A 12,189-nucleotide genomic window follows, 5' to 3' on the forward strand; every position below is an offset into this window, starting at 1 on the left:
TTACTACCATAAATGCTATATATAAGGAGTCTTCAAAATTTTTAATAGAAAATATGTATTATCAAAAAACAGCAGGCCGGCGCCGCGGCTCACTAGGCTAATCCTCCGCCTTGCGGCGCCAGCACACCAGGTTCTAGTCCTGGTCGGGGCGCCGGATTCTGTCCTGGTTGCCCCTCTTCCAGGCCAGCTCTCTGCTGTGGCTAGGGAGTGCAGTGGAGGATGGCCCAAGTGCTTGGGCCTTGCACCCGCATGGGAGACCAGGAGAAGTACCTGGCTCCTGCCATCGGATCAGCGCGGCACGCCGGCCGCAGCACGCCGGCCGCGGCGGCCATTGGAGGGTGAACCAACGGCAAAGGAAGACCTTTCTCTCTGTCTCTCTCTCTCACTGTCCACTCTGCCTGTCAAAAAAAAGGAGAGGAGAGGAGAGGAGAGGAGAGGAGAGGAGAGGAGAGGAGAGGAGAGGAGAGGAGAGGAGAGGAGAGGAGAGGAGAGGAGAGGAGAGGAGAGGAGAGGAGAGGAGAGGAGAGGAGAGGAGAGGAGAGGAGAGGAGAGGAGAGGAGAGGAGAGGAGAGGAGAGGAGAGGAGAGGAGAGGAGAGGAGAGGAGAGGAGAGGAGAGGAGAGGAGAGGAGAGGAGAGGAGAGGAGAGGAGAGGAGAGGAGAGGAGAGGAGAGGAGAGGAGAGGAGAGGAGAGGAGAGGAGAGGAGAGGAGAGGAGAGGAGAGGAGAGGAAAAAGGAAAGAAAAAACAGCATGAATTTCAAAAATTTTTGCATTCCATTTTCCCCACACATGTGAAATTGTCTGTTGCTTTTATGAATGACGACCGAAAGAATCCACTAACCGCACACATATAAACATTTAAAACTTGCTGGCTTGGGATGTATTATGAATGGCTCAGTGCTCCTTTCAGAGAGCAGATGGCTTTGCTGCTGACACATGCCAGGCACTATGCTGGGCGACGGGGACAGAGTAGTGGCGTTAACGGACATGTGTAAAATGCCTAAAATCCCAGGAAAAACTAACTGTGGATGCTGTTGCTATCACCACTGGGATGATGATAACGCTGATGGTGACCAGTTCCCCCTTGTCAGAGTCACAGTCTAGACCTGTGCTCTCCACTACAGGACTTTAGGTGGTTACAGAACATGTGAAACGTGGCTACTTCAAGTTGGGATGTGCTGTAAGTATAAAATAAACACCAGAGTTTGAAGACTCAGCACAAAAAGCAATGTAAAAGAACTCAGTCATTTTGATTATACATTAAAATAATATTTTTAGACTAAATAGGAGTATATTACTAAAATTAATTTCACCCATTTCTTTTTATATTTTTAGTGGCTCATATGAGTTAGATAGTGGCTCATACATGTAACTTGCATTGTATCTTGACTGGACAGTGCTGGGCTAGGGTATCTGAACCAACAGGAACAGGTCTGTGCGGTTTTGCTTGTAGATTTGTGCTGTGTTCTATTTCTGTCATGCTGCTTCCATTGTCATACATTTAGCAAAAGTATAGCTGCTCTTGGATGGTTCTGTTGATTCGATATTCATTGACTACACCAAATGCATTGGCATCAAGTTAGGCATTAGGAGTATCTACAATAATGACATGGTACTACAATAAAACTTTACATCTTGTCAAATTCCCACCACAAACCTATAAGGTAGGTATTGCAGATTGAGTGTTCTTAATCTGAAAATCTGAAATCTGAATTACTCCAAAATCTGAAACTTTCTGTGTGCTGACATTATGTCAAGAGTGGAAAATTCCACACTTGATTGCATGTGATGAGTTGCAACCAAAACATAGGTGCACTGAAAATACTGTATGAAGTTATCTTCAGGACACCTGTATAAGAGGTATATATGAATTTTGTCTTTAGACTTGAGTCCCATCCCCAAGATATCTCAATGTGTATATAAAAATATTCCAAAAGCCTAAAACATCTCAAACCCAAAAGCACTTCTGTCTGAAGCATTTCAGGTAAGGGATACTCAATATATATTATTATCTTCATCTTATAATAGGTGCAGTAACTTGCCTAGGGTCACACAATTAATAAGGAGGCAGAACCAAGTCTTGAAGCAAAGCAAGCAAGCAGACTCTAAATTCTGTACTGTATAACTCTTGTGTTGCAGAGATAAGGTTCGTGCCTCTTAGAGCACAAGAGCCAGCCAGAAAAACACAGACACACCATGATAATACAACAAGTAAAGTGAAACAGAGAGACAGAATGAATATGTGTTGTTTAGGAAGAGGTGGGATTAGGGAAAGCCTTCTTAGAAGAGTAATATTTTGGGGGCCAGCATAGCAGGTAAAGCTGCCGCCTGCAGTACCAGTATCCAATATGAGCACCAGTTTGAGTCCTGGCTGCTGCTCTTCTGATCCAGCTCTCTGCTATGGCCTGGGAAAGCAGAGAAGATGGCCCAAGTCCTTGGGCCCCTGCACCCTCATGGAAGACCTGAAAGAACCTCCTGGCTCCTGGCTTCAGATTGGCACAGCTCTTGCCATTGCGGTCAACTGGGGAGTGAACCAGCAGATGAAAGACCTCTCTTTCTCTCTGCCTCTGCGGTTTTGTAACTCTGCCTTCCAAATAAATAAATAAATCTTAAAAAAAAAAAAAAAAAAAAGAAGAGTGATATTTCCTCTGCACCTCAAAAAAATGAGTTGGATTTACTGTTAGCAAAAGGAGCTGGAAGATGGAAATATTTCTGGTATTTCTATTAGTAAGTAAAATGAACTGTGTACCAAGTGAAGAGCTTTGTTTTAGTGAGGGAGAGGTGTTCTTCCATTCCGGGTTACCTATACCTCATAAGGGCAATGTGGGTGCTCTTAATTCAAGATCAAAGGAAGCAGACATTAACTCTTTCTTAGAGCTCCAGAACACAACAGGAAGAGATGTGCAAACAAAAAAACCTGGGACTCTTGTCATCCTCTATATTCCATAAAATTTTCTGATTATCTAGATCCAGGTTAATACATAAACCAGGGATATGGGTGATTTCACTGTGGATGATACACAGGGGTGATTTTTATAGTTCCTAGTTGTAGGAGAGAAAAAGAAAGATGTGGTCTTAAAAATGATTTCTACTTACTGTGTCATAATTTTGTTCTAAGAAGTCTGCTACCAATACTTTATGTCTGGTTAGTAAATCCTAGGAAGAGAACAACCAAATGAAACAAAATTATTACACCTAATAAGTTAAAACAATTTATTTTTTGCTAAGGTTTCAATAAATCTTTATAAATATTGCTAAGATGTTATAAATCACTTGAAGCACATTAAAGTTGCAAAAGAACATTTTCATTTATCTGCAAAATTATTTCCTTTTCTACCTTAGTTTATGATGATGGTTCATAGTTTAAAAATCAAAGATACCTAGTGCTAAAGCTAGTGCTTTAAATTCATATCACTGTCAGATTTACAACAGAAATAATTTCAATGGTGAAACAAATGGCACCAGAGACTTCTTTGTAGCACATTTCTTCAAGCCATTATCTCTACATTGTGATGATCACGATGTAATAACCAATTCAAATAAAGTTTTTATAATGATCTTTTTCAAATATCATTTATGACTAATCAGCTTTTACATGCATTCTTAATTTATTACTATTATTTTTAGGTTTTATTTACTTATTTATAAGAGGCAGAGAAGAAAGAAAGACACAGAAAGAACCTTCTCCTGGTTCACTCCCCAAATGCCCAGGGCTCAAGGCCAAAGCCAGGAGCCATTCACTTGATCCAGGTCTTACACCTGAGTGGCAGGAATTTGAACACTCCAGCCATCACCACTGTTTCCCAGGGTATGCATTAGCAGGAAGCTGGAATCAGCAGCCAGAGTTGGGAATTAAAGCAAGTATGTTAACCACTAGGGTTTTTTTCCCACAAGGCCAAGGGCCAGAGGCCAATCCCCTAATCATTAAAAACAAACAAATAGGGCCGGCACCGAGGCTCACTAGGCTAATCCTCTGCCTCCAGTGCTGGCACTCCGGGTTCTAGTCCCAGTTGCAGTGCCGGTTCTGTCCCAGTTGCTCCTCTTCCAATCCAGCTCTCTGCTGTGGCCTGGGAAGGCAGTGGAGGATGGCCCAAGTCCTTGGGCCCTACACCCGCATGGGAGACCAGGAGGAAGCACCTGGCTCCTGGCTTCGGATCCATGCAGTGTGCCAGCCGCGGCGGCCATTGAGGGGTGAACCAACGGAAAAAGGAAGACCTTCCTCTCTCTCTCTCTCACTAACTCTGCCTGTCAATAAATAAATAAAAACTGAATGGCCTAAAACCACATGAATCTTACAGATTTTCAAGGATTTTAACCTTTCTTTCTTTTTTTTTTTTTTTCTTAGCCTCTGTTAAACAGAGGAGCCCGGGACACTGGGAAGCTGAGGAACCATGGTCACCAGGGTCATGTCAGCAGTGGGCTGTGGGCACTGTGCCTGTTTCTCAGCACCATGCTTCCTTTCAAAGTTGAAGACAGGAGCCACTTCTTACCATAGCTACAAACTTGCAAAAAACACTACAGAAACATGAAGGGACATTTGACTGTCTTCAACTACACCTAAATCACATCCTGATTTCCCCTTAAATGTGGAGAGAAAACAAGCCTTACCTAATCCCTTTTATAAGCTTAGAAGCTAAATGCCCTGCCCAGAGGCCGTGCAGAATTTAATTAAAACCATAACAAGGGTTTTAAAGTTTTCCAAAAATAAATCCTTATACTTTAATACATATTTAATTAAAACTTTAAAAGCATATGGAAGATACACAACCTAACCTCACCAAGAGAAGGCAGGAGCAGCAACGGCAAAACCTTCTTAATTATATTTTCATAAATAGAAAAATATTTGAAGCATTGTGCATTATAATGTTCAAGTTCAAAAACAATGAAACCAGCTCTTAATTCTCTATTGGTTTTCTTCTCTCAGCTTGACTAACCACCAGCGGAAACTCCAGCGGGAAGAGCACTCAGTAGTATTCAGGGGCTGGAGTCCTAGCTTGGGAAAAACCCTCTCTGGGGGCTCCATTCCTGGCCCGTCTGGGGTCTGATTTGCACCAGGTTCTGCCCTCAGGGGGTCCCTAGTAGAGTAAAGGGGCTTCACAGCATCTTTGGGGCCCCTAAGGGGATATTTCAGGTGCTTGCTTTTCTGGCATCTCCATGTCCCTAGTCTTGTAGGGATTTTCTGAGCTGACTCAGGGTGGAAGGGGTTCTCGTTGGGGTTGCAGCACACACTGATTGCTGCCCCCATGGCAGTCCTCCGCCTGTCACAACGATCGTCACCCAGCGTGTGCAGCAAGGGCAACAGCAGAGCACACACATATGGCTGCTGCCTGGGAAGGTCTGTGTTACATTCATGTTATCTCAAAGCATGAGGAATAGGGAGGGAACTCTGCTGCAACCAGAGCCCTCAAATTCCAAAGGGGGAAAACTGAAACGTTTTGAATTCCAATAACAGGAAAATATCACAGAGGAGGATTTCTCTAGCATACGCATGATAGACAGAGCCCATAGATGAGGCTGACCTGCACACACATTTACATCTGAGTGTGAATATAAGATATAAACATAGATACAGCCTCAAATTTCTATTACAATAAACGACAGGTACAAAGCTAGAGGAAGAATATCACATACACATGCTCACATACTAAACAAATATAATGGCCACATTACTGGGGACTGGCATTGTGATGCAGTGGGTTAAGCCACTGCTTGCACTGCCAGCATCCCATATCAGAGTGGTGGTTTGTATCCCTGTGGCTGCTTCCGATCCAGCTCCCTGCTGCCTGGGAAGACAGCAGAAGATGGCCCAAGTTCTTGGGCCCCAGCTACCCATATAAGAGACCTGGATGGAGTTCTTGGCTCCTGGATTTGTGTGGGCCAGCTCTTGCTGTCCCACATTTGGAGAGTGAACCAGTGGATAGAAGATCTCTCTTTACTTCCCTCTCTTTTTTCCTTTCAAAAAGGTAAGAGAGAAAGGGAGGGAGGGAGGGAGGGAGGGAGGGAGGGAGGGAGAGAGAGACAGAGAGAGACTTCCATCTACTGGTTTACTCCCCAGATGGCCGCAACAGCCGGAGCTGAGCCAATCCAAAGCCAGGAGCCAGGAACTTCTTCCCGGTCTCCCACGCAGGTACAGGGGCCCAAGGACCTGGGGCATCTTCTACTGCTTTCCCAGGCCATAGCAGAGAGCTGGATCAGAACTGGAGCAGCCAGGACTTGAACTGCCATCCACACAGGATGCCGGCAGCTTTACCCACTACACCACAGTGCAGGCCCCAAATGAATAGTCTTAAAAAAAAAAAAAACTACAATGCCTACATTATTACAGATCATAGTGGGAGAAAAAAATCCCAACAAACTAGCTAGGATCCTAGCCAAGAAGGAAAGAGCAGAAAACTGCAAAGAGAAAATGGCTAAGTTTTTAAGAACTTAAGTTTTCAAGTATTTGAAATAGTATAGTCTTTCATCCCACTTAATCTGATTTGTCAGGGCTAAGTTTTGCATGGTCTAAGTATTATCCTAAAAATAAATCTGATGTTGATGTTTTTAGTGGATTCTGCTTGTGACAAATTCAGGGAGGAATGATAGTGACATTCAACTGCAGGGACATGAAACTGCTGACACAGAGGCAACTGTAACTTACTGAGGCCCCAACACGTGCCAGGGAGTGTGCTGAGCCCTTTACAAAGGTTATTTCTCTTTATATTTGCTTATCTGCTTATTTACTTTTTTGAATGGCAGAGAGACAGAGATAGGGAGGGATCTTCCATCTGTTGCTTCACTTTTCAAATGCCCGCAACAGCCAGGGTTGGCCCAGGCTGAAACTAGGAGCCAGGAACTTGATCTGGGTCTCCCAGAAAGGTGACAGAGATCCAAGTACTTGAGCCATCACCTGGTGCTTCCTGGGCTGCACATTAGCAGGAAGCTGGAATCAGAATCTGAGAAAGGACTTGAACCCATGCACTCTGAAATAGGATGCAGGTGCCCCAAGCTGTGTTTTAACCTGCACCAAATGTCTACTGCTACAAATGTTATTTCTATTTTTCACAATAACTCAGAAAATCAGGGATCATTTTCCTCATTTCACAGATGAGGAAAATGAAACTCAAGGGTTAACTCACTCAAGAGCATATAGCTGATTAAGTGGGAAAGAGAAAGATGTAATTCAAGTCATTTCTCTTACACAGAATTTTAGAGGGAAGGCTAAAAAAAGACTATGGTTATAAGGAATCTCTGTTGGGAAAGGACTATTTGTGGATGACACCATATGCAAATCATAAACTGACAATGTTAAAATAAGTGTGAGAGGTTAAAAAAAAAAAGCCAAAATAAAACCAAACCAACCTGCCAAATAAACAACATCCTTTGAAACTAGCTACCTAAAGAAAAAGCAATAATGCACCTTGTTGGTCACTGTTATAAGTATTTTTGTAACATAAAGAAAATTGGGGGTGAGCATCTGGCACAGCCACTAAGGTGCCATTTGGCAGCCAGCATTGTGGTATAGTGGGTAAAGCCACTGCTTGCAATGACAGCAAGATTTATTTATAAGATTTATTTATTTATTTGAAAGAGTAACACAGAGAGAGAATGAGAGGCAGAGAAGAGAGAGAGGTCTTCCACTGCTGGTTCACTCCCAAATTGGCAGGAATGGCCAGAGATGCACCGATTTGAAGCCAGGAGCCAAGAACTTCTTCCAGGTCTCCCACTTCTGTGCAGGGGCCCAAGGACTTGGGCCATCTACACCTTTCCCAGGCCATAGCAAAGAGCTGGATCAGAAGAGGAGCAGCCAGGACTTGAACCGGCACCCATATGGGATGTCGGCACTGCAAGGAAGTGGCTTTACTCACTACGTCACGGCGCCAGCCCCATGCTGCTCCACTTTTGATCCAGCTAATGTGCCTGGGAAAATCAGCAGAAGATGGCCCAAGTGCTTGGACCCCTGCTACCCACTTGGGAGGCCTAGATGAAGCTCCTGGCTCCTGGCTTTGACCTGGCCAGCCCTGGTCGTGGTGGCCACTTGGAAAGTGAATAAGTAGATGGAAGACTTCTCTCTCTCTCTCTTTCTCTTTGTTAACTCTGACTTTCAAATAAATAAGTATTTAAAGAAGAAAAGATGCCACTTGGGATGCTGTATCCCCTTGTGAGAGTGCCTGGGTTTCAGTCCCAGTTCTACTGCTAGTGTACATCCTGGGAAGCAGCAGATGATGGCTCAACTACTTGAGTCCCTGCCACCACGTGGGAGATCTGGATGGAGTTCTGGGGTTCTGGGTTCCTGGAGGCACTGGCTTGGGTCAACCCTTGCTGTTGTCAGCATTTGGGAAGTAAACCAGCAGATGGAAGATCTCTGTCTCTCTCTCTTTTGCTCTGCTTTTCAAATAAAATGAAAATGGATAAAAATTAAAAAAAAGAAAATCACTCTTTCCCATATTGGTGACATTCCACAAAAATTCTTATTTAGATTTTCATAGAACTGATTTAATTTCAATGGAAAATAGACTGAAGAACAAGTCAAAATATCCTAATTTACTTTTGCAATTCAATATTATTGAACATTAAATTGGAACGGATACATGATAGTAGGTAATTATTGTCAAGTATATTTTATTCTATTAAATGTTCTTTGAAGAAATTTTCAGAAATACATATTCACTAAGCAGCTGATTTTTCCCCTCAATTAGAGTTTGTTCTTTGTTTATAATTATGGGATGTCTGGGGCTGGCATTGTGGCACAGCAGGTTAACGCCCTGGCCCGAAGCACCGGCATCCCATATGGGCACCAGTTCTAGTCCCAGCTGCTCCTCTTCAGATCCAGCTCTCTGCTATGGCCTGGGGAAGCAGTAGAAGATGGCCCAAGTCCTTGGGCCCCTGCACCAACATGGGAGACCCGGAAGAAGCTCCTGGCTCCTGGCTTCAGATCAGCACAGTTCCAGCTGTTGTGGTCATCTGGGGAGTGAACCAGCAGATGGAAGACCTCGCTCTGTCTCTACCTCTCTCTTTAACTTTCAAATAAATAAAATAAATCTTTAAAAAAAAAAAAACAAAATAATTATGAGGTGTCTTGCTTAGGCTTTTTAAAAAAGGAAATAACTTGTTTCCATGACAGCCAAGAACTGTGTGATAGAAATGGGGGGAAAATGGGACTCGGGTATCTATTATTAGAAAACACCTCCTCAGTTGTTTAGGCATAGATACTCTTCTGGAAAGAAACGGCATCGACCTTTGTATTAAATGTCATTCTTCATATCTGATCCAACTGAGGCCTGTCTGACTAGGTGGCCTGGGGGTACGGGGGAAGCCAGTGTACACTTTGCTTGCTGGTGAGACCGGGACACCCGTGGGCTTGCACAGCACTGTGAGCTCGTGGCCAGGGCTGCTGCCAGGTCCTGCCCTGGGCTCCTGCCTTTCTCACCCTCCATGCCTCCCTTCCCTCACACTGCCCTTCTCACTCGTTATCTTTTTCCCTCCTCCTCGCCTGTCTGCCCTCACACAGCCCCTCTCTAACCTCCTCTTCCCTTCTCCGTCTCGCCAGACTTCCTTCATAGGCTCTTCCTCTCTTCCTTGCAAAAGGAGGACCCAGGGGCCAGGCAGGCTGGATGGAGCCATGGGGAACACCTGGGCGGGCTGTGGCTGCCCTCTCTTCATAGCCCGTGCCAGGGCATCCTTAGTGTTTACTGCAGTCCTGCAGAGGCTTTGGGGAACCACGGTCCTATAAGCAACTCTCTTCTACGGTCTCAGGCAAGTCAGTGCTGGCTCCAAGCCTGCACACCCCGTTTATACAAGTGTCATGATTCACTGGGCTCACTAACCTCCTAGGCAGCTGGAACAACAAGCTGTTGTCTCTTAATTTAGCCATGCCCTGAGGTCTATCTCCCAACCCACACCATGTGGCTTCAAAATATCCCCACCATCCTCAAACAGAATTCTCTCTGACAGCACTTCTTGTCAATTCAGTCTTCCCCATCTCGTTATGTTTCCGGGGAAGTCTTGGGTGCCTTCACAGGCCATGTCCCAGGCAGATGCCCAGACTGGCCTCCCCTTAAACCAGGCTTGCCCAGAGTGCGGTCTGTCCAGCATGGTTCCCTTGTCTGCATTCCTGCAAGCGGGTCTGCTTGCCCTTCTTCCACAGGGACTGTGCTCCAGCTTTTCCCTTCTATGCTTCCCCCCGGCCCCCACGTCTGCTCCTCTCAAACCTCTGGCCCTTATTGATTCCTGGTGCTGCCTGAGACTCCCGCTTTCTTTCCTTTTTTTTTTTTTTTTTTTTTTTTGACAGGCAGAGTGGACAATGAGAGAGAGAGACAGAGAGAAAGGTCTTCCTTTATCCGTTGGTTCACCCTCCAATGGCCGCGGCGGCCGGCGTGCTGTGGCCGGTGCACCACGCTGATCCGATGGCAGGAACCAAGTACTTCTCCTGGTCTCCCATGGGGTGCAGGGCCCAAGCGCTTGGGCCATCCTCCACTGCCCTCCCGGGCCACAGCAGAGAGCTGGCCTGGAAGAGGGGCAACCGGGACAGAATCCGGCGCCCCGACCGGGACTAGAACCTGGTGTGCCGGTGCCGCAAGGCAGAGGATTAGCCTAGTGAGCCGCGGCGCAGGCCCACTCCCGCTTTCTACCACCACATGACTAACATACCTTTTAACAGATTTAAGGCACCTTCTCAGCGCAGCCTGGGTGAATTCCCAGTCTGTAGGTGACAGGTAGTTTGCAGCACAGCCAACTACTGCTCTTCCCTTTTCCCACCACTATACAGCAATCAAACAACCTGTCTATCATCAAGGTCATAGGCAACCTTCAGATTCTGTCCATAAAAGTAATCAGATTATATATTAATATTAGGATAGGAACTATGTCAATATTATTGAAATATGTTTAATACATAAAAAGTCATACATGGATTATAACTAAATAAACATTATTTTTAATAAAAAGTTTGTATTTTTACCCTAGAAAAAGTAGAAACAAATTTGGAAATATGTAAATGGAACAATTAAATTGTTGAAATGCTTTTAAAGAAATGAATCTAAATATATACATTCAAATGACTTTTACCTACTTCATATTAAACCTGGAAATCCAGGTTATTTCAATGATGTTATTTTTTTTTTTTTATAGGCAGAGTGGACAGTGAGAGAGAGAGACAGAGAGAAAGGTCTTCCTTTTGCCGTTGGTTCACTCTCCAATGGCCGTCACGGCCAGTGCGCTGCAGCCGGCGCACCGCGCTGATCCAATGGCAGGAGCCAGGTGCTTCTTCTGGTCTCCCATAGGGTGCAGGGCCCAAGCACTTGGGCCATCCTCCACTGCACTCCCTGGCCACAGCAGAGAGCTGGCCTGGAAGAGGGGCAACCGGGACAGAATCCAGTGCCCCGACCGGGACTAGAACCCGGTGTGCTGGCGCTGCAAGGCGGAGGATTAGCCTAGTGAGCCACGGCGCCGGCCTCAATGATGTTACTCTACCAGCTTATAAGACTTCTGGAATTCCTTTTCTAAAATGGTCTTCAAAGTCAGTTTGGTAGACAGTGAAAAAATCAAGACTCGATTGTAGTCATCTTAAATCATTATTTTTTTATAATTCTTGTTATCAAAACCAAAAAGAGCTCTAGCTAACCTGATCATTCACTTTGTGTACTAACCTAGTTGTCAAATAGCTTTATATTTACTTTTATCTGCTCTTAGAGGATATCTTTTTTTTTTTAATTTGAAAGGCAGAGTTACATTGACATAGAGAGAGAGAGAGAAAGAAAGAGAGAGAGAGAGAGAGAGGTATCTCCTATTCAGTGGCTCACTCCCCAAAGGACTGAAATGGTGGGGGTTGGGCCATGCTGAAGTCAGAAACCAGGAGTATCATCTGGGTCTCCAACATGGGTGTAGGGGCCAAGCACTTTGGACTGTTCTCCACTGCTTTTCCCAGGTGTGTTAGCAGGGAGATGGATCAGAAGTGGAGCAGCTGGGAGTCAAACTGGCACACACATGGGATGCTGGCATTACAGGTGACACCTTAACCCACTATGTCACAATGCTAGTCAGCAATGATGCCATTATTGAAAAATAAACATGCTAGTGACACTAATTTCAAAATATATTAAATAATGACCAGATACTAAGTAAAAATAAACAGTTTTCTGGAATAGAAACTTTGAAGGTAGCAACATTCAATGGATGTATAAATTCTGTTATTTTTGTATGCAAATTAGCA

At 44.7% G+C, this 12,189-nt stretch overlaps 1 protein-coding gene across 35 annotated transcripts in view; it reads right to left on the minus strand.

The window, feature by feature from the left end:
- Nucleotides 1–12,189, minus strand: part of CAB39L (calcium binding protein 39 like) — a 120,774-nt gene that overhangs the window by 30,107 nt on the left and 78,478 nt on the right. For all 35 annotated transcript variants that reach the window (XM_089304174.1, XM_089304167.1, XM_070048875.2 and 32 more), the window contains one exon: nt 3,096–3,155. In XM_089304174.1, coding sequence (XP_089160300.1) covers nt 3,096–3,155 — 60 coding nt within the window. The remainder of the gene's footprint in view (nt 1–3,095; nt 3,156–12,189) is intronic.

The sequence above is a fragment of the Oryctolagus cuniculus genome, chromosome 9 (assembly GCF_051225735.1).
Source record: "Oryctolagus cuniculus isolate XC-2025 breed Fujian yellow rabbit chromosome 9, ASM5122573v1, whole genome shotgun sequence".
Classification (NCBI taxonomy): domain Eukaryota; kingdom Metazoa; phylum Chordata; class Mammalia; order Lagomorpha; family Leporidae; genus Oryctolagus; species Oryctolagus cuniculus.